The 20,771-nt window shown below is 38.5% G+C and overlaps 2 protein-coding genes across 5 annotated transcripts in view; one reads left to right on the top strand and one right to left on the bottom strand.

Annotated features, from left to right (window-relative positions):
• Positions 1-783: 783 nt before the first annotated feature.
• The window catches only part of LOC6638914 (synaptotagmin-5), a 30,892-nt gene continuing 10,904 nt past the window's right edge, over positions 784-20,771 (bottom strand). Inside the window, exons 1-7 of one of the 4 annotated variants that reach the window (XM_023181651.2) lie at positions 2,997-3,553; positions 2,672-2,911; positions 2,100-2,610; positions 1,759-2,039; positions 1,541-1,690; positions 1,346-1,486; positions 784-1,073 (exon numbers count right to left, since the gene is read on the bottom strand). In XM_023181651.2, coding sequence (XP_023037419.1) covers positions 927-1,073; positions 1,346-1,486; positions 1,541-1,690; positions 1,759-2,039; positions 2,100-2,610; positions 2,672-2,911; positions 2,997-3,326 — 1,800 coding nt within the window. In that variant the 5' untranslated portion in view covers positions 3,327-3,553 and the 3' untranslated portion in view covers positions 784-926. Of the gene's footprint in view, positions 1,074-1,345; positions 1,487-1,540; positions 1,691-1,758; positions 2,040-2,099; positions 2,611-2,671; positions 2,912-2,996; positions 3,554-20,771 lie in introns of those variants that run through there. The other 3 variants (XM_002062160.4, XM_015179103.3, XM_023181652.2) reach the window with 3 other exon arrangements.
• On the top strand, positions 6,001-6,722 carry LOC6638913. Its single transcript, XM_002062159.4, has 2 exons — positions 6,001-6,302; positions 6,363-6,722. Exons 1-2 carry the CDS (start codon positions 6,113-6,115, stop codon positions 6,455-6,457), a joined length of 285 nt encoding a protein of 94 aa, XP_002062195.3. The 5' UTR covers positions 6,001-6,112; the 3' UTR covers positions 6,458-6,722.

The raw sequence follows: 20,771 nt of genomic DNA on the forward strand, positions 1-20,771 counted from the left end.
AGTGGTTTCTTACCATTAGAAGGCGTTTAAATTTATCTATGTAGATCGGTCTATCCGAAAGGGGGGCAAGGGGTGTTGATTTAATCAGATTTGTAAGTACATATTATAATAAATAGCACAACTAGCTAGGGAAACCTACAGCTTATTACATTCATTATAGCATCGGGAAACGGAACGAAAGCTTGAAATGAGCAAACAAATTTCAGATGTAATTCGTGGATCTCCAATTGCTGCTGATGGTCACAATTGGCAAGGACTCCATTTAGTAGCAGTTCCTTTGTGCAGTTTTGTGGTTAGTTTTTTTCTAGGAACTTTTCATTTGAGCTTTACAGATGGAGGGCAATTACAATTACATACATATATAATATACATATAAACATTCACGTACATAAAATACATAGATAGAGGTACATAAGTTTATTCATAGCTCTATATACTAAGTATATTTTTGTATTTAGGATGGGGGATTAAAAGTTTATAAAAGTATTTTTGCATTAAATTTATGCCGAAACAACTAAACTTAAGTAATTTAAATAGTTTTTTTTTGTTGTTTGTTTGTTTAGCTGAAGGATTATTTTCTCGTACAATTGCGAAAAATAGGATCGAGCTAATTACATATTTTTTCGTCATAAAGATACACTGACACAAACATGAAAACAACCAAACGCAGGCATTCACACTCACACACGCACACACATATAGGAAAGCAGCACAAAGAACGCAATAAATGCGCAATTATTTAATATTTCCCACAAATTTTCATTTAGTTATTCATTTATCTTATTGTTGTTATTCACACACACATGCATACAAGCACACACATTATATAAGTTGAGTGGGAAAGGTGGTCATGGAGAGGGGGCTGGGCGCGCTAAACGGATAACTATGTAACTGGTAGCTTCAATGGATGCCGCCTCTTTCCAATTTTAACGGATATAATGCCACATTGCCGTCGGTTTACGCGCATTGTTAATCATATCGTGCCAATGCTGACAGCCAGTTCCACTTTCCTGTGGGCCCAGGCCACAGCAGCCAATTTCCGTTGCCTCACTGCCCGCACCAACAACATAGATCTAGGGGGGGTTGGGTGTTAGATGGATGAGAGAGCAAAATGGAGTGAAATTTTCAATTAAAATGCGGGTAAAATAAAACGGACAATTGCCTTAAATTAGCACAATCGCCCAGATACACCAAAGATACATATAAATACATATATACAAAGTGTATATATGTATTTTGCATTAGGCTTTTGCCCTTTTGGATTTTAGGTTCAATGACTTTTTATGTGTATATCTATATACCTATATATATATATATATTAATGGCTAACCATTCTTCTACTCACCTCAATGGCCGCATTGTGGAGATAATTCGATTGCAAATTAAAGGTGAATGCTTCATTCCAAATGGGATTGGTGGGATCATCTGATTTGGTAATACTGGTCTTCTTCTTCTTAATGCGTTTACCATTTTGAATTAAGTAAATCTAAGAATACGAGCAAGGAGTGAATAATCTCTGTACCTAGATCTAAGTTATTACCTTAACATAAGGTTCCTGTACAGTATCCAAATTTCTGGCTTTCATAATGACAATTGTTAAACGTTCAGCTTGTGGTAAATAGTTCAAAGAGCATAGCAATTCGGGGCGATCTTCCTTGGGTTTCTTTGTGCGCAATAAATCTCCCCAAATCTATGGATTCACATATATAGATAGTATATGTATTATATAGGATAGATGAAAGGTTCTCAATTGCCTACCTCAACCGATTTCGATAGATCCAGACCGTCAACCGATATACGAACTTCACCTATGATATCGTTATGCGAATAGCGATCATAGTCCAAAACCTGTAGAATGAGTTCTTTGCCCTGCAATTGATCACGTGAAACTGGGAACTTGAAATGCTGATCAAAGTATGGATTCGATTCGCCGCGATGTATATGGGTCTGACGTTTACGGCTATCCACTTCTGGCAAGAGCATCAGCCTAACATAGGGATCACGGAAACCGCCCTCTTCAATTGGGCTAAGATTGTGAGCTGCAAAATATTTGGTTTATGTGATGTTCGATCATTGGGAATTTCCGTTCAAGTACTAACCCTCAATAAGATGAACCGTGAGATCGAATAGATGATAATCGTATTTGACGCGCAAATGAAGACGACCAACAGCATGGCTAGATTCGGGAGCAGTTAGATATACCGGGCCATCGGGCATGCGATATAGATCGGGTTGAAGAGCTCCCAGCGGCGAAGCTGGACCCACGGATGGGTCTACCCCTGGCTGAGTACGTGGTGGTGGTATAAGCAAAGGTGAGAGGCATCGTCCTACACCCTTGGTGGAACCACCACCAGCTCCGGCTCCGGCTCCAGCTCCGGCACCAGCTATCGAGGCCAAACTGCATTGCGAAGGACTTGGAGTGCGTATATCGCCCACATCCACCGAGGCTGGACTGCCGCAGCGGGCATCCAAGGAGATGGTGCGCATGGGACTCGGAGATCTGGCCAAATGATGGGGGAAAGCCGGCTCACTGGGCAAAGAACTTCTTCCATCCGGTCCGAATGTGCGTATTTGTGGTGAAGATCCGCGATGTCCCTGTATGAAAAGGTCCTTTAATATGAATAACATCATGATGGTTAAGAGAGAGAGTGCAAAGGGTTCTGTGTCTTACCGAATGCCTAGATGGAGCACTATCCACACTGCTTTGACTCGAGATGGACGGGGTGCGCTGCAGACGCGGTGGAAACGAACGGCTCTGATGATGCAAGTGCAATGGACTATGGAAAACCTCGGCCGGGCCGCGCAAAATCTCAGTTCCTGTTGCCATAGCTTGATTACTACCACCTACAAGTCCGTGTAGTCCATGACTGGCCGGTTGTATAGGCTGTGATTCCTTTGCTATATTCACCTCCTACAAAGCATGAGCAATTTTTTATTAAAAACAATGCAAATTATGTAGATATGTAGATATGTAGATATAGTTTTGGATTAACCACCTCTGAATCTGTAGGTAAATCACAGCTATCGCTGACACTACCAGCCGAAACGCTGCCTATGCCGCTTGTTGTCGACGTAACTGATGAAGCCGATGGCGGAGGTGTCATTGGCTGTGGTGGCGGTGTCGTCGATGAGCCTGTGGCCGAACATGTGGACAGTTCACCAGTTAGCAAGGTTTGCAATCCATTTGCACTGCCATCGGCGCTATCGGCCGAATTGCGATCTATGGTAACACGACGGACAGCCCCCACACGCTCCTTGGCCATACGGGACCAGGTTTCGATACGTTTGTGGGCTAGCCAACAGGCTGCTGGACCCAATCCGCTCATTTTTTCAAGTTCACTGTTTTTTTGTTTTTGTTCTCTTCTGTTCTTATATACCTTTGATTACTTTTTCTCTCTGTCTCTGTCTCTGTCTCTGTCTCTGTCTCTCTGTGTGTGTGTTAGTCTCTATATCTCACTATATGTGTGGGAAAGGTTTTTGTGTTGCTTTTGAAAGTGTTTCGGACAGCTACCATTTGCTAATCCGCTTAGGCTAATGCAAATACACCCACACACATACATACATAGGAGTACATACTCGTAAAGGGCAAGAACCAACACATATACATACATGGCATTCGTGTGGTTTTTGGTCTACGTTGCCACGAAATGGTATTAATTATGCCCATGGTACGCCTCCTGGTATTCTGACTAGGCAACCATGACAACCGTATGGACATAGTCATCTTCGTCATCTACGTGTGCTTGGACACTAATAACATGCGAAATGATACTGTGACCTAATCACTCATTGGACAGTTGAGTGGAGTGGAGTGAAGTCGAGACGTTAGATCGAGATTCATGAATATTCACTCACATTGAGGTGAAGCGAAGAGAAACAAATTCAAATTCCCAAGCGAAAAATTTGTCTTCGATTTCAAAGCGTAACGGGGTTGCAATTCTTCTCTCTTCTTTCCACTTCTGAACTCAACTCATCTCATCGAAATACAAATCTAAACAAAAAACTTATTTTTTCGAGTATTAAATAAATTAAATGAAATTAAGCACGTGTAGCGAATGACATCAAAACATCGAGCAATAGACAACAAGAGAGGAAAAACAAATGAATGAGCAGCAAAATCCAAGGGAAGACCCAACAACCCTCTACACCAAATTAGTTAGGGACAATAAAAATGTGTTGTCTAAGTCTTTGTCATTCATACATAGATACTTTCACACACACACACTCACAGAGAGAGAGAGAGAGAGAGAGAGAGAGAGAGAGAGAGAGAGAAGAAGGGAGAGAGATAGAATGCCATGTTATAGCAACGGTTTGGATGTAACAAGATTTTATTTTATGATGCTCAAGATACTTATTTCAAATACTATGACATTAAATTGACCCTTAAAAAGTAGTTTCCAAAAGACTTGAATCTTCTTTTTCATTTGGCTTTAAGAATAAAGCAGAAATATGTACCTTTTAGATATTTGGCAATTGCACATTGCACATTATTAATTAGGAAAAGCAAAACGTGCTAGAATAGTCAACGCCCCCCTATCCACAACTGTCCACAGATACCCTCTCTATGTCTCTCTCTCTATCTGTGGATGCGGTGCACAGAATTAACGCATTGAAATGCAGCCAACCGCACCGTTGCTAATTGACACCTAAACTGCAATACACAAAAAGGATACAAAAAAGGACAACAGTTCTGTCCATTCCCCCCTGCCCAGAATGCTGCTGCTGCTGCTGCAACACCATAAATACAAAATGAGGGACAAAAATGTGCAAAAAAACACCCAAAACACACGAATCCATTCAACCATCCATCGCACACAGCCGCACCCCTCGAGTTGGCACTCTCTTCTTCTTTAAAGCACATGCAAAAGGCGTTTTAATAGCCCCTTTTCCTGATTTTATTGTTGTTGTAACCTATCATCAGGGCCATCATGATATCAATGCATTAGTAGAGTCGACTCAAGTCGAGTGTTTATGTGTGTGTGTGTTTGTGTGTTTGTGTGTGGATAATCAACCCCTCATCTAAAGTTACAAGTTCTAAATTTCCCAATTCTGAGGGGTGTTTCCCCGAAGAATATCAAATTGAAATTTTCCAGTTTGTTTAATTTGTTAAGCATTGATTAATGGGATTTTCATGGATGGCGATTCTCTCCACCAAAAACAAAAAGAGAAAAAATAATAAATAAATGAAATTGATATAATGCTTTCCGAATACATATGTATATATATAGAAATTAAACTCGTTTGTATGCCATGGCCAAGTCATTTTCTTTAAATCAATTCATTTAATTCTTTCGTATTTTACTTTATCCTTTTTTTTTTTGGTTTTTTGTGGAAGTTCGATTTGGTTTATGCCTCAAGCAAGCGAAACTTTTGCAATAGCTACATGCATCTGACATTTGAAAATGATTGAAACAAGTTTTTCGATTAAATTGTTTGCATTACCAAACAGCTTAAAAATAACTAAAGCACTGCACTTTATCTAACAGCAGCTGTGTCTAACTAATTAGTTCGCCAAAGTCATTACTATAAAATGTGAAACTTGTTGCTACAGAGGGGAAAAGTAGCTTAAGTGCATAGTTTGCCTTGCACTCGCACACACACACGCACACTCACAACAAACACCCACACACAATTGGTAGATTAGTAAGAGGTTGAACTAAGTATATTATATATACCAGAATAGATGGGAAAATAGCAGAAACAGATGGTTTAACTTGCTTGCAAACGCTGTCAAGTGTATTTTTGGTTACTTGAGCAACCTAGCGCTGTAAAGTAGGCAACATTTTTGTGTATACACTTCAATATTAATTCTCATGTCAGGAACTATCATCTCAAAATTGTCTCCCCACTTCAATATAAAATGGCATTACTATATACTTACATTTTGTAAACTTATATATATTTGATATACAACTTGTTCTGAAGATTGATCAAATATTGAGACAATCTATGTAGCTATATCTCTACCTTAATCCAATCTATCTATCTAAGCAGTCTCTGAAATTTCAGTATTTTAGTTATCATTTGATTACTTCCTCATGCAATTCAGTTCAAATTGAACAGTAATAAGGAATTTGGTTTTTGGGTATTTCAAATAAAATTTTCGTTAAATATGGCTCAAAATTTACTTAATCGTCTAGCCGTTAGTTCCATAATGCGGCTTAATCTTCAGCGACAAGTCAAAAATCGCACCATGCCCATTCGCATGATGAGTAAGAAGAAACAGAAAGGCAACAAAGATGGAACTTGTCCCAAGGACAACAAATGCGGAGACAATCAATTCTTTGGTGGTTGCTTCAAGAGTAAGTAACATTTAATGAATGGCCAAACTATGACGATTTCCTTTAAAATAAAACTTACAGAGGAACCTGAATTCAAGTGTTCGGAGAAAAAGGAGAAGCCCAAAAGATGCCGAGATCCATGCAAAGATGGGCCGTGTAAACAAGGCAGAGATTGAAATAATTTAAAAAAACCCACAGCCTACGCAATGAATTCCACAATATTCGGAAAAACAAGAAACTGACACATTTTGTAAAATTATAAGTCCATGCACCCATCAGAACCCACCACCCAAGAAAGACGGCCAAGGAGAGAGAGAAAGGGAACTGTAGGGACTAACAAAGGCGAAACTATGGCAAATATTTAGCTTCCCCTGTGCTAGTCCCTGCACTATCCCCAAGACAATAAGTAACGCAAAATAAACCTAATCTGAATTCCCACAATTTGCATCGCATTTTGCATACGTATGTACATACATACATGTGCCACATGAACCACAAAACAAAATGCTTTCCAGGGTGGTTGTGTGGTTGAGGTTGGGGTTGGGGGGGAGGGCAATGAAAAATGCTCAGCATCTGTTGACAGGACAGGTGCTCCTGCTCCCTGTCAACGTCACTGTCACAATCACAATCACAGACAGGACATCCACTAGCCGCTCTGCACCTTTTTACCCATCTCTTGCCCTGGCTAAATTTTAATCCTATTAGAATAATAGTAACTGTTGTTTCATATTGCAGTAATTTCTCTAGATTGTTACTAATATACTGTTTATTTGTGGGTGTGGGCGTTTAAGTGTGTGGGAGTGTGAGTGTATATATGCGCGTCCTTCACTCGGTTTGGCCTTGAGCTTGAGTTGGCCCCCAAATCCGCACCCGCATCCGCACCCACGCTCATAAATGGAAATGGTTTTTGTATATATGTATGTATGTATGCACAAACATTTGCGGTAGTAGTGTCTATCGGTACATATACATACTCTGCTCCATTATACTCGACTTGGGGAGTGGTTGGTTATTCTTCATCAAAATCATTGAAAGCTTTTATGCGTGTTTTCCGCAGGTATTGGACAGCTTGCGGGTCTTAGTAAGAAATATATCAATAATGCACTACTGAGTTGGAAAAATGACAGATGGGGGCTAAGGGATTTGTTTGGGAATACAACAGACTCGGCCACCTGACGGCCTGATTACGACAAGTTACTAAATATTCTACAAATTCTTGAGTAACTACAACGAAAATCGGACAAATCTTTAATGGAATATTCAAAAGATAAACTCAATTGACAATAGATATCCGATTTGTGTCACTTGACCATTCAGAATGATCTTTTAATCTTAATGCAGCTATAGTAACAAAGGAACACATATGTATGCATATTATATCAAATTATGCTCAATGGAGATGTCCCTATATATTTCAATATGCCCATAGTTATATATTTTACTTTACTTCACCTAGTATCCTGGTCGATCCTTTGTCGAATGCAAATTCGTAAGTCTGTCAACACATTAGGTCCATTCTACTCACTGGCTAATCTCTTTTGGCCAAACAAAAGCATAACAAAAATGCAATTAACAATCAAATTTGGTATGCAAACTTTATTGTTTGAGCAACAAAAGCAGAACAATTCGGCTGGCTAACTTTTGACACACAATGTCTAAGCCGAAATGTGAGAAGTAAGCAAAAAAAAAAAAAAAAAACCGAAAAAGTAGAAATGAGCAGCATTCCGGCCAAGTTCCGACCCGCACACACTCACACTCGCACACACATACACAAACATACACCCACACAATACAACTGGGACATTTCCGCTGCATAAGTCCTTTGTAATCTCATTTAAATAATTGCCGCCATTCGAGCTAGAATGAATCTTTGTTGTTTTTGTTAGGTTGAGCCGTAAATCTGGGCTGACCAACCAGTAGTTGCGCTCTAGGCCAGTGTCCAGACAGACTGGCATGCAGTCAGTCGGACAGTCGGAGAGTTTTCGGGCCGGAAATTAAAATGTAAAACAGCAGCTCATTATACGCCTACCTACACACGGAATCTGCGGATGGGTCTCTATGACCGACTGCAGTTCACAGAGCAACGGAGACGAGGCGGAAGTTCAAAAATTTCTTCCTTTATGCTTTCATTTTGTAGGGTCTTGCACTATTTCCTTCTATTTTTTTTTGTTTTTCAGGTTTTTTTGCGGCTTAGGGAAATTGGTACGTGCGCAATTGTTTGTACAACAACGATAATTCCTTCTTTATTGTTGTTGACTTTGTTGCTTTTATGCTTATGCCTTATGGCAGAAATGCTACCGACTGGGATGATGATGAGAAGGACACGACTCCATTGAGACACCAGCCAGGCAGGCACTTGGGCGGGCAGCCAGGGGACCCTTGGATCACTTGGGGACACTGGCTTAGCCCTTTTGCCCTCAATGGCACTAATGGCACTTAGTCTAACTGCACTTGTTTGCCGCTTGCATGCAAATGTCAGAAGTGGAAGATACAGGGCCGTATTCAGAGAAGTAGAGGGCTTAAAAGGACTATGCATTACTTTCTTTTTACTCTTGACCTGCCTTTTTCGTTTTATCCTCGTTGCCATCCTCTTAATTCAGCCCTTTATCGGAGGTATATTATGAAAATGTAAACAGAACAACAATATTCCAAATGGTTAAACAAAAAATCCTTTCCTTTAAAAAAGAGGCTAGAATTATCAGTGAAAATACAAATCTATTCGATTTAAAGAAGATTGTATAGACATAATTAGAAATTTGTGTTCTTCACAAAGTTCCTCGCTATCATTTTTAGGCCTTGGCCATTAAAATGAAGATAACTTTTTGCATTTTGCGCGAGAAATAACTACTGAACAAAAAACGACGCAAAATGCAATTATCCAATAATATTTGTTCTCGCAATATGAACGAGAACGAGAACGGGGAGAAGAAAATAAATGCCATTATAATCTTGGGCAGACACAACAGACTTTTCAACAAATTCGCTCACATGTATGTACATATGTATATGCATTGTTGAAGTAAGTGTTCTTAGAGCGAGTCCCAATCCCAATCCCAATCACCCATGCCCATGTCAGTCTTAGACCCATTCCTAGTCCATACGGAATGGCGCATTTAATGTATGTGTGCGGTGAGAATAAGGCGTTGAACACTTGTTGGTAGGGAATCGTTATAAGAAAAACCAACCGCACACAGACAGACAGACACACACAGACACACATTTATAGAGTAAGGATAGTGCTGGGACTATTCAACTCCATCTCGATGATAATCCGATCATCAAACGTCAATACAACGCGCTCTCGTTTGCCGGATGCCTGTCTGTCAACTTGTTTACAAAGCATTCGAGTACAGACCATCGCCATCATAGTCATCATAGTCATCGTCGTCATCATCATTGACGATGTAGAGCCACCCGGAGGCAAGAAATTAATCACCAATACAATAGAAATTGTGCGGCTGCATAACTGAATGCAGCAGCAGCTTTTCCTTGTATCCTTGTATCCTCGTATCCTTGATAGCTGCTAGCTCCTAGTTCAATTTCAATTTGGTAAATAGCCCTGGGGCCACCCATAGACACACACACGCACACACACATTGACCCATGAGGTTTTTGGATGTATGCATGTGCGTAATGCTATTTTCTGGCTTTTCAACATTAGTTAAGGCATCTTTTGTCGTTTTGGGGATCACCTTCTGACATCACTTTGAGCCTAAGATTTCACAATGAAAGGATTTCAAGTTCCCAATACATTTATTTCTTAGACGGCGTAATTATTGTAGTGTGGGTGAGACTAATGCCCAATCCCAGAGTGCCAGAGTTTTGCGGTTTAGATGAATGCAAACAGATGAAATACAAAACAAAACAAATATCCAAATATCTAAATAAACAAATAAAAGTAGCATGTATGAAAGGAAACGCAAAATGTTTTGCAAAAAATCACTGTGCGAAATGACAACAAGAAGCGAAAAAAAACCCTTTCTGTGTCAAGGATCAAAGGCGATCCGCATTTCGCATTCGTATCAACCCTTTTTTTTTTTTTTACCGAACACAAAGAGGATCATTGTTGCAAGATCGGTAATTTTCGTTTTCCAAATTTCAGAATGGGATTGCATTGACATGATCCGATTTGTTATCGTGAATTGCTTGTTATTCGTGTTTTGTCTTTTTTCTGTCCTTGGGCAGACCAAAACTTTTTGCAAATGACGTCAATGGCCCAATCTTTCGTCCTCAGCTGTTTATTGTGTGTGTATACACATCCCATTCGACAAATAAAAGCAAAAGAGTTTCAATTAGGCCTCGCTTTAAATACAAACAATGCCTATATAAATGTGTATTTAAGCCAATTTAGTTGAGCTAATTTTTTGGGGGTCCTTGTCTAACAAAAGTCTAACATTTGATTAGGGACACGGCGATGGCGGCGGACAAGCAGCTGTCCCAAGTGTAAATTAACTTGCATCGAAAAAGTTTAGACTTTTAAGCCATTATCTTAACCAACATGACATGCGAAAGGATACAGGATGCAAGAGTAAAGGCATTAGCAACTTTTTCTAAGCCGCAATAATAATAATAATAATAATAGGAGCATTTGGCAAACAGTCTTACTCTTACATACGTCTAGATGTTGATTTCGACTACATCAAAAGAGTATTGAATTTCATTTTACTCTGTAGTATAAATCATGGTTAAAGCAAAATTACACATAAAACACACAGAGTTATTAATATTCAAATTTCAGGCGAAACTTAAAGGAAAGAGGATACTGCAAAGATGCAAGCGATTTCCAATGAATTTCTGATTGAAATTTTGGACTTCAATTATTGCTAAAATCATTCATTACAAGAAAATGGACAAGAAATTGATTCTAACATGCATTCCATGCAGAACGTGTGGTGTTCATTGGTTCATTTGGCAAGGAATATGGCCTAAAGACAAAATTGCTGATGTGCTTTTAATTAAAATTGCCAGCATTGTGAACTAGGCTGGGTCTGTCTTAGTTTTGCCAACTGCCAAACTTGGTCAGTACCTATTGATTTTTATGGCAAACGGCCACTGCTAGAAATTCTTGACGTCATTTCGTTTTCCATTTTATTGGGTGGTCGACATGTCGCTTGGTGGGTCGCTGGGTCGCTCAGCGCTCTCTTGCCAATGTTGCTTAATTGCATTTGCATATTGCACTGACCATAAATACATTAAGCTTATATGTGCACATACATATTTATACATATACATACAATGCATGTGGATCCCTCAGGCCATGTTGTCGTCTGTCGTTTGGATATCGGCCAAAATGGATATATTGCCAATGACTCTCACTCTTTTATGCATTCGCATGGCCATGATACAGATTCACATACAGAACCACATACGTGACATTTTTATTGTTTATTTATTGTGCTTTTAATTAACTGCTGTTCATGTCAATATGCGAAACAATACATTCTTGCCATATGTATTATGCCTTTTTCACGCCTGACTTGGAAATTTGGTTAATAATGAAAACAATCTGCAAACCAGGCCAGAAGTAAACAACATATCCTTTCATTTCAGTACGTAAATCAGAACAATGAGAATGCAAATTATCTCTTATTTCAAATATAATTTGATTGAAACCAATTCCTTATTAAGCGTATTATTAAATGGTTAATTTAAGTTTTTAACTAAATTGCACATGGTGCAGAATTGCATCTATATAATCATTATATGAACAGTGACGAATCTAGCCATCTAGCATAATCTAGTTCTAAGCAAAATAGGTAAATTCACAAACTGACTGAAAAATACTTCAAAACTCTAACTTTGTAAACCTGTAATTTTCCCATTCTTTAACCGATTTTCGAAAGTGTTATCTCAAATAAATGTTTTTAAATTAAAATCTTAGTCAGGCTAATTATCAAGATGCCTTTTCAAGCGAGGACACAAAATACGAATGAACAACAAAGTGTTCCAAAAAAACCTTAATTTCATGATGCTCTTATTTAGTCAATTTTTGGAGTATTTGAAAAATGCATTTCTTTATTTTCAAATAAGCAATGTCTTTAAGTCTGCGTTTAAATCTCGAGAACTACATTTTTTTTGCCAATATCGCAAGAAATGTTTGAAAAAATTCTTAAAAGAATTATTATGTTTGTGAATCGTTTTTAATCAATTTCCATTTATGTTATAAGTTGCGCACGGGAAAGCGATCTTCTAAGTTGTCAATAAGTTTTTGAATTGGTTTGGGCGCCACACTGGCTGAATCCGTCACTGAATATGAGTTAATGAAAATCAATGAATATCTTATATGACAGAAAATGCAATAAAATTGGCCGTGTTGCTGACTTGATGGCGTCGGCAAATTGGATATCCTTTCTATATATCCTGATAATGTATTTGGTATACACAAGAGGACCTACGCACTCACCCACACGCGCAGACACACACAGTAAACGAAAACCAAATGTACAGCGGAAATCAAGTAAACTAATTTAAGAGCACAAACCAACGGCAATCATTTGAATAAATCATGATCGTATAAGAGCTCTGGGCGGAAATGCAATGGCCAACCACACACACGCACACACCCATAGATAGATAGATAGAGTGAGAGACAGAGATGGCAAATGAAGAAGAAGTAGAGGCTAATGCAATCAAGGCTTATATGCAGTTTTCATGCATACAGAATCACGTATTTGTAATGCAATTGCATCGGGAATAGGGAAAGTATCTATGAGAAAGAGGGATGGACAGGAGCTCTTGCTTTGTGTGTGTGTGTGCATTCTCCATGGCCAATTGAAATTTACGAGTGGCACTCAAGCGTTAACAAAATCCATAGAAGAGAAAAACAACAGCCACCAACAACAACAGACACATAAAGATGCAGAAAAGGAAGAAAACAACACAAACACATTAAAAACCAAAATGCAACTGTCTTCTGCATGCATCTGGCTGAACTCCAAACCTTTTAGCCATCTTCTCTGTGGCCCGTGACAAAGAAGCTGCAGGAGCAACGAATTCAGAATGGTAGAAAGGAGTGGGAGGGAAGGATCTCTCAGTCTAATTGTGACAAATTGTGTTAGGTTGAAGGTGCGTATGTCCTCTGTATTCTCACAGAGGACGATTCAGATGCGAAACGCGTGTCAGTTCCCCGTTTCATTGCTCCCCCCCGGCCCCATTCCCCCTATCCATCTCCTGTACATACCCCATTCTTTCTCTCACTTGGCTTTCACTTTTCGTTTTTATTGTTATCCACAAAATGCTGACATATTTTTCTATTATGTTTCTCTACTATAATTTATGGACTCCTAGAAGAACCTCCAAGGCAACCAAAAAAAGAGGAAGCCTATCATGTGTACGATGAATATGAGTATATGAATGTGTGTGTGTGTCTATGTGTGAGTGACGATGTGTATGTGTGCGTGCGTGTTCTTATTTTTTAAAAATGATTTGACGGCGGCGCGCAGGTCGCTTTTTCACTTAAAGCTGTGCAAAAAACGTGAACAAAAGCAACAACTAATAATTTTTTCATGTGAATCACAGATGATTTGGGGGATTGGGTGGGGGGGAGCGAGTGGATATATGATATATTCCATATCGCAGCAAATCGAGTTAGCTTTAAATTTGTAAAGATTTTGATGCTGAAATTCTTTGAATGGCATTGATTTTAAGGTCAAATTTGATAATTTTTCGAGATCCTTTTTTGGATTAGCCAATAATAGTTCGCAAATATTCTGTTTGATTTATCCTACAATTAGAGACTGAAATGGTCAAACTTACCAAAATTTCTTAACTATAGACTCATCTCTTGTATATACAGTTGATATATGTATATATATATATTTTTTATACATTTACCACTCCCACTTAAAAAAAAACCAACAATCACTACGTATTATTACACTAAGTTTCGTTAAGCAAACAAAAAAAAAACAACTTTAATGAAGCTGATGAATGTATTATAGCCAAATTGATGATATAGAATTTTTTTGAGATTGGATCAGTCCAAATATAAAAGCATAATTATTCTGGTCAATGTAAAACTAACTATAATATACATATCCTTAGCCTAATGACTTGCATTTAGGAAATCTGTTTATCATTTCCTTCCATCATAAGTTGAGTTTGTCTACTGTCAATATACCATAACTTATATATGTACATCGTGAAATCAAGCAGATGTCAGTTGACACATTATCATTTCTCCAAAAAAAAAAGCAATACAGAGCATCCCCTTTGACCCCAACCGACCTGACTCGACCCAATCCAAAACCTATTCTGTTCCCTACTCTAGGCTGTTTTTTGTTGCTGCTGTTTTGAAAATGCCCTCCTGAATCTCTCCCCATCCTTCCCGCCTGCCTGCCTTGCTGTTCACTGTTGGGCAAATTTGTGCACTCGCCTGATTCCTTATCTATAAATAATTATATTAACTTTGCTTTTTGGTGTCGGGGCACATTTGATGGTTGCCCTGCTCCCATCCATCTTCTGGCTGCATTTTGCTCTGTGCTGACAACAAAACAGAAAGTAATAAGTACAAAAGAAAGAAGCAAACAAGAAAAACGAAACATACATAAAACAAAATGGCCTGAGCAACAGTCTAGTAAAACTCTGACAATATGCGCATACGAAATTTTTGTGGTACATTTAGAGTGTGGAATGAACAGGGCGACCGATACATGGACTTTTCGAGGGGAATGAATGGAAGGTATTTAGGCAAAGACCAAGTCAAAGCAGAATAAACCAAGAAAAGAAAAAAAAAGAAAGCAAAAAGTGAAAAGTTTACCAAACTTGAAAAAGCAAAGGCACGAATGGCAAAGCCAATGAAAAATGCACAGAGGAGTTCTTCAAAATCATTGTCAAAGCCTGGGGAAAAAAATAGAATTTTTATTGAAATTCCTAAACATGGAAAAAAGAAACAGGCTCTCAAATATTTCTAAGCATGATTTCTGTCGGCCCAAAAGTCAATTAATTTAGAGAGAAAGAGAAAGAGAGGGAGAGACAAGGAGAATGAGGGGTATTGGGTCGCAAAGTTGAGAATTTTGCTACTTTATTCGCTTACTGTGACTTTTTAAATTATAAATAAGCCTCCAGAAAGAAGTCTCAACAAAAAAAAGCAACAGTTTCAAACAGGACATAGCACTAGGACTCAACTGGTACCTACAACTACTATGCTATTCATGGCTGATTTTATATTTTTCTCAACACTTTGCCATATTGCAGAAACCACACTCATTCCCATACACACACACACACACACACACAGAAAGAGAGGGGACACACACACACATACATTAATAGAGAGAGAGAGAGAGAGAGACAAACACACAGTGGCAACAAAGTTTTTCCCTTAGTATTTTCATTAATTTTCTTTTGCACCTTGAAATCACACTACTACCCGAATCCAAAACGTGTTCTTCACTTCTGAGCTGTGCGCGTGCTACTGGCTTCAATAGCGTACAACAAGTTGCAAAAAAACATCCGCTATAAATTCGAGTCGAGGCGAGTTGAATTGAGTTGAGGTCTCTTGCCCGTCCGTGCCCTTGCCGAGGCCGAAGAAACACGAATACCGAATAAGTATTTGCTCTACTGCCCGAAATTGATGACAAAAATGAAAGCTTCTTTTGGCTTGGTTTTGGCATTGAATTCCTTTTTATCTTTCATTTGTTGTTGTTGTTGTTTAACTTCGAAAGCTTTTTCGCAACTTGTTGCCATATAGCATGCAATCAGCTGTTGCTCTCCAGCTCTTGCCACCTGCACCCCCTTCATCTTCACCCTTCACAAGACAAAGAACAGCAAAAGTAAACCGTAGACAAAAAGATATCAATTTAAAAATAAAAAGCATACAGAAGAGATTAAGAAATTGATAATAAATTTCGATTCGAAGTCCCAAAATTAGATAAATATTTTAACAAATTATATATTTATATATATATGTATATATAGGGATACAAATTAAATCTAACAATGTCTGTTCGAAAAAGCTTAAACCAAAAAGCTTCCCTTTGATTCTTTGTGTCCCTTGTGTGTGCGTGTGTGTGTGGTTGTGTGTGTGTGTGTGTGTGTGTGTGAGTGCGTGTGTGAGTGAGTGACTTCACCTTGAAAGCTTCACAGGATGAGGATTGTCGAGTAGGGAGGAAATATGGATAGATGGTTGGATACAACGCCTAGAACCTCCGAGATTCAATTTAAAGCATACTTTTCAGCGTTGTTTTCTTCTTGTGGTCTTCGTTTTCGGCTATTCTCGCTTGCCTTGTTATCATAATGACTTCTCCCACATAACTACTGGTCCCTTACTCGAATTACCGAATTACCATTGCGTTGAATGACCTTAATTGATGCTAGTTGTCCTTCCCACCATAACCCACGCCCCACACGCCATGCCTCTTCTCCATCTCGTCACCATCCCCCCACACCTGTCTGATAGAAATTGTCGCTGTATGTATGTCTGTCTGTCTGTTTGTGTGTCTCTCTGTTTACCTGTTGTCGTTGTGCCCCTGAAAACACACACGAAACTGACATTGAACAAGGCTGCGTATATTATGCATTGTGTTTGCACCAGACAAACACCACTAAGACTTTGGGTGTTGTTGATATACATGCATATAGTACACACACACACACATATATATATATGTATGTACATTGTATGTATATACTCAATGTATAGAGGAAACTTTAGAGGCAGACAACTTGAAGAAAAGCATACCAGACACACACACACACAGTGAAGTATCCAAAGAGGAACAAATGCGAATAGAATCTCTTAGGCATTATACATTATCGGCGAATGTCTTATAGATTTCAAAATTTTCCCTTACCAAATACTTGCCTACTCACCCATCCCCCCCTTGCTCTACACCTTTGTGTGTGTGTGTGTGTGTGTGTGTGTATTTGTGATGCCTGCAGCGGGTAGGCAAAAAGTTTGAACTCACCTTACCCATTGACAGCTTGTTGCATATCGTTTCCTTTTGGCTTTCCTTTAGCTCGTTATTCTTTTTCAGCAACAAGTTGCTTACATTTGGCCATCAGCCATTCCATTCTACCCTCCCCACCATTAACCCTATGGGGTCTATGGGTAGTGGGGTAGGGTGTAGGGGAACGCTGGAAGTAGTCGACGACAATTGTCGTCGTCGTCGTCTGTATGTATTTATATTTTCCTTTTCTTTTTTTGCTGCCCTAAAGACACGTCGGCATATATTTATTTATGTGCTTTGCCAGTTCGCTGGCGTTTACTTTGCTGTTCTGCAGGTTGACTTGATTTCATTTTATTTCATTTCATTTCACGTTCATTTTGGTTTTGTTTTTTTGTCGACGTTTTAATAACAACTCCGACTGCTCTGATAAGGCATTTGTTGTACGTATTCCACGGCCTTTCATATTCATATTGCCAATGGCATGCATATAAATACAGTACAATATAGGTACATATACATATATATATCTGTATAATTCTGACTTTAATCTTAAAGTTTCGCCAAGCTATTACATACATATATCACTGGAATATCTCGCCACTTTCAAAGTTCGTTAACATTTTGGGTTGACTGGGCAGCCGCGGCGCTAACCCGAATTATTTGGGCAAAAGTTTGTCTAGCTAACGTACAATTTGTATGTATATACTTAGGAAATACACACTCACACATACATTAATCTATACTTAATATGTATGTCTATATAATACTCTTGTATATAATTACATTGATAGGCACATCTGTATGTATATATATGTAACTCTTTGTCAAACATTACAAATTTCCCTTGGCATCATAGATATGCCTTAATATGTGTCCTCGTATATGTGTGTGTGTGTGTGTGTGAGTGTGTAAGTTTTTAAGCTCTTTATATAATTGAAATCAAAACACGTGCCACTCCAATGTGCCTGCCGGGTACGAATTTTGATAATATATTCAATTCAAGTTGTAATTTACTTATTTTTGATTTTCTTTGTGTTTATTTTTTTTTTTTGGAAATGCGCAGAAATCAATCTGTTCAATTTAATTTATCCAACAATAGATTAACAAAAGTCACGATCATATAATTAATACAAGAATGATTTAATTCTTTAAAGAACAATTTGGCGTAGATCAACTAAATCAAGTTGATGGATAACTTTAATAACTTTTGCTATTTTTGTGAACTAAACTCCTCGATAGGGAAACATTATCTAAAATTAGTCAAGCAGTGAGAAACATTTTCGCTCCTTAGAATATTTATGCATTAAATTTGTAACTAATGACAGATGTGAATGATAAGAATGATTCTGTTTATCTGTAAGGCATATGGCCATTCGCTGAAAGAACAAGGATATTCAAGTTTGTTATAAACTCACAGCCTCAGTATGCCGCCATCAATCAATTATCTTCATCGGCTTTTGCCATTTCTCACGTTTGTCCTCCAAGAGACAAAGTCTCCACTGATTCACTCAGACACGCTCCCACTAGGATGGCGCCTTCAGCATATGCCACACAATCATAATTACATCGACTTGAGCACAAGGAAAACGAAACCGAGACGAAGACCAATCCCGAAACCTCCCTCCCCATTAACAAGGATTCCCAAACAGAATTGTGATAAAGATACTTTTCCTTTTTGCTATCCTGTCTCCCCATTCTATTGTATTGTGTTCCTGTTGCTGGTGCTGGTGCTCCTCCTCCTCCTCCTGACGTCTTCGTTGCTGCTGCTGCTGCGACAAATTGTTGCATAACGAAGCGAAAAAAGCGACAAAACTCATTTTAAACACGGCGCCACTCAAACGGTTGGGCGCCACAGAAATTGGTCTACTATGGTCTCCAAGTCCGAGTCGAAGTCAAAGTCAATGTGCGCATGATGAGACCATATAACAAGTTCATTAAGTTGGCAAAAATGCCAAGTTGGGAGCCAAGGACATTGTAGCCTGTAACCTTTGCCCCATCCTAAGTCCCCCCCAACAGGATAGATCATTAGATGAAGGTTGCACAACAACAACAACAACAACAACAAAACAGAAATGTTTGCATAATAGAAAAGGGAAACTGGCAAAGGACCTAAGGGGCATGATGTTGAGTAAATTAAGAAATAATTATTTGGTTTATATGATAAATGAATTTGTACTAAATGAAAGATAAATCCATCCATCTGCCGCATAAATAATTCTCCTGTTGTTCTGTTTTATGGGGCTGTCCAAAGGGAAATGAATTTCAAAAATGATAAATATGAAAAATTATTTCATAAATATTTATACAGTTACAGGATTAAAGAATGCGTGACCTGTGATCATTTAGTTGGCCCATTTCCCTAGTATGTATATAGGGCAAGCCTCTAATTCCAGGGATTTGCCCATATTCATTTTCTCGGTTTTATTTGTTTTCTTATAAAGGACACAGGACATACATATGTATGTACATACATCTGTATAGACATTAGCACCATAAAGTCAAAAGTGGAAAACCCATTTGCTTCTCGGGTTTACACACAAGCTTTGAACCCAGACAAACAAAACCACATTCATATTTGTGTGTATGTATGTGTGTATGTATCTAAGTATTTTAATGTACATACAGTAGATTTTATTTGATTCTGTTGATATTTGCAAAGGATTTCTCTTTGAACTGTAACAAGGCAACAAGTGTTCGTAATATTACAAATCCAAAATGTTTTATCTTAACAAATATGTGCTTATGTACAGATATATGTATGTACATATGTATACATACAACTCCATAAGAAAAGGTGAATTAATATTGGCAAGTTTATTATATTAATTAAGGTAATCATTTTCAACCAAAAAAGGTAACCAACTTTAGCTTATACGTTTTGAAACATAAGCTTCCGGGTCTTATTGTTAGAAGCTTTTTGTTAAGCAAGTTTTCTTTAGCAAAGGACTAAAAAGTTGTTAGCTTCAGACATAAAGCTTGGCCGAAACTTGGCTTGCATTGAGATGTGCCAATGACTACTCTCCCACGGGACAAATTCAACATAGATTTTTGTTCCAAGATTTCACAAATTCAAATTAAACACTTGAGACCACAACCGCTTGCTCGGCAGGAGACGAACGTAGATTTTTCGCCGGCGACAGACTGTCTAGACATGCACACCTGACAAATTTTTCAATTGTCTCTATGAACAGGTAGATTGCTAGATTTTTGTATTTTCTCATTCCTCGTTTCTCGCTTTTCCTCTTTTGGGCAATTTTCAATGGAATTTCGACGTCGGCTAATGATCTTTTAACAGGCCAAATGGGAATTTCCCAGCCTTGATGTTAGGTACAAGTACACGCATCGATGTCGATTTTGAGCATAGTTTCATTCAGAAAATCGATGAAAGAAAACGGCCATAGCCCGGCAAAAAGATTCTGATGAGCGAAAACACTTTAAAGTGAAGAGGTTTTGCACTTGAGATTGTATTCATTCATGAAGTGCCTCGACTTGGATTGTATAGGCCCATGAGCCCATGAGCTCTCTGTTTCACAGCGGGCGTTATACTAGGCAATGGCAAGAACCATCTGAACATCTGGGCAAAAGTGAAATGGAACTGAAA

The sequence above is a fragment of the Drosophila willistoni genome (assembly GCF_018902025.1).
Source record: "Drosophila willistoni isolate 14030-0811.24 chromosome XR unlocalized genomic scaffold, UCI_dwil_1.1 Seg144, whole genome shotgun sequence".
Lineage (NCBI taxonomy): Eukaryota > Metazoa > Arthropoda > Insecta > Diptera > Drosophilidae > Drosophila > Drosophila willistoni.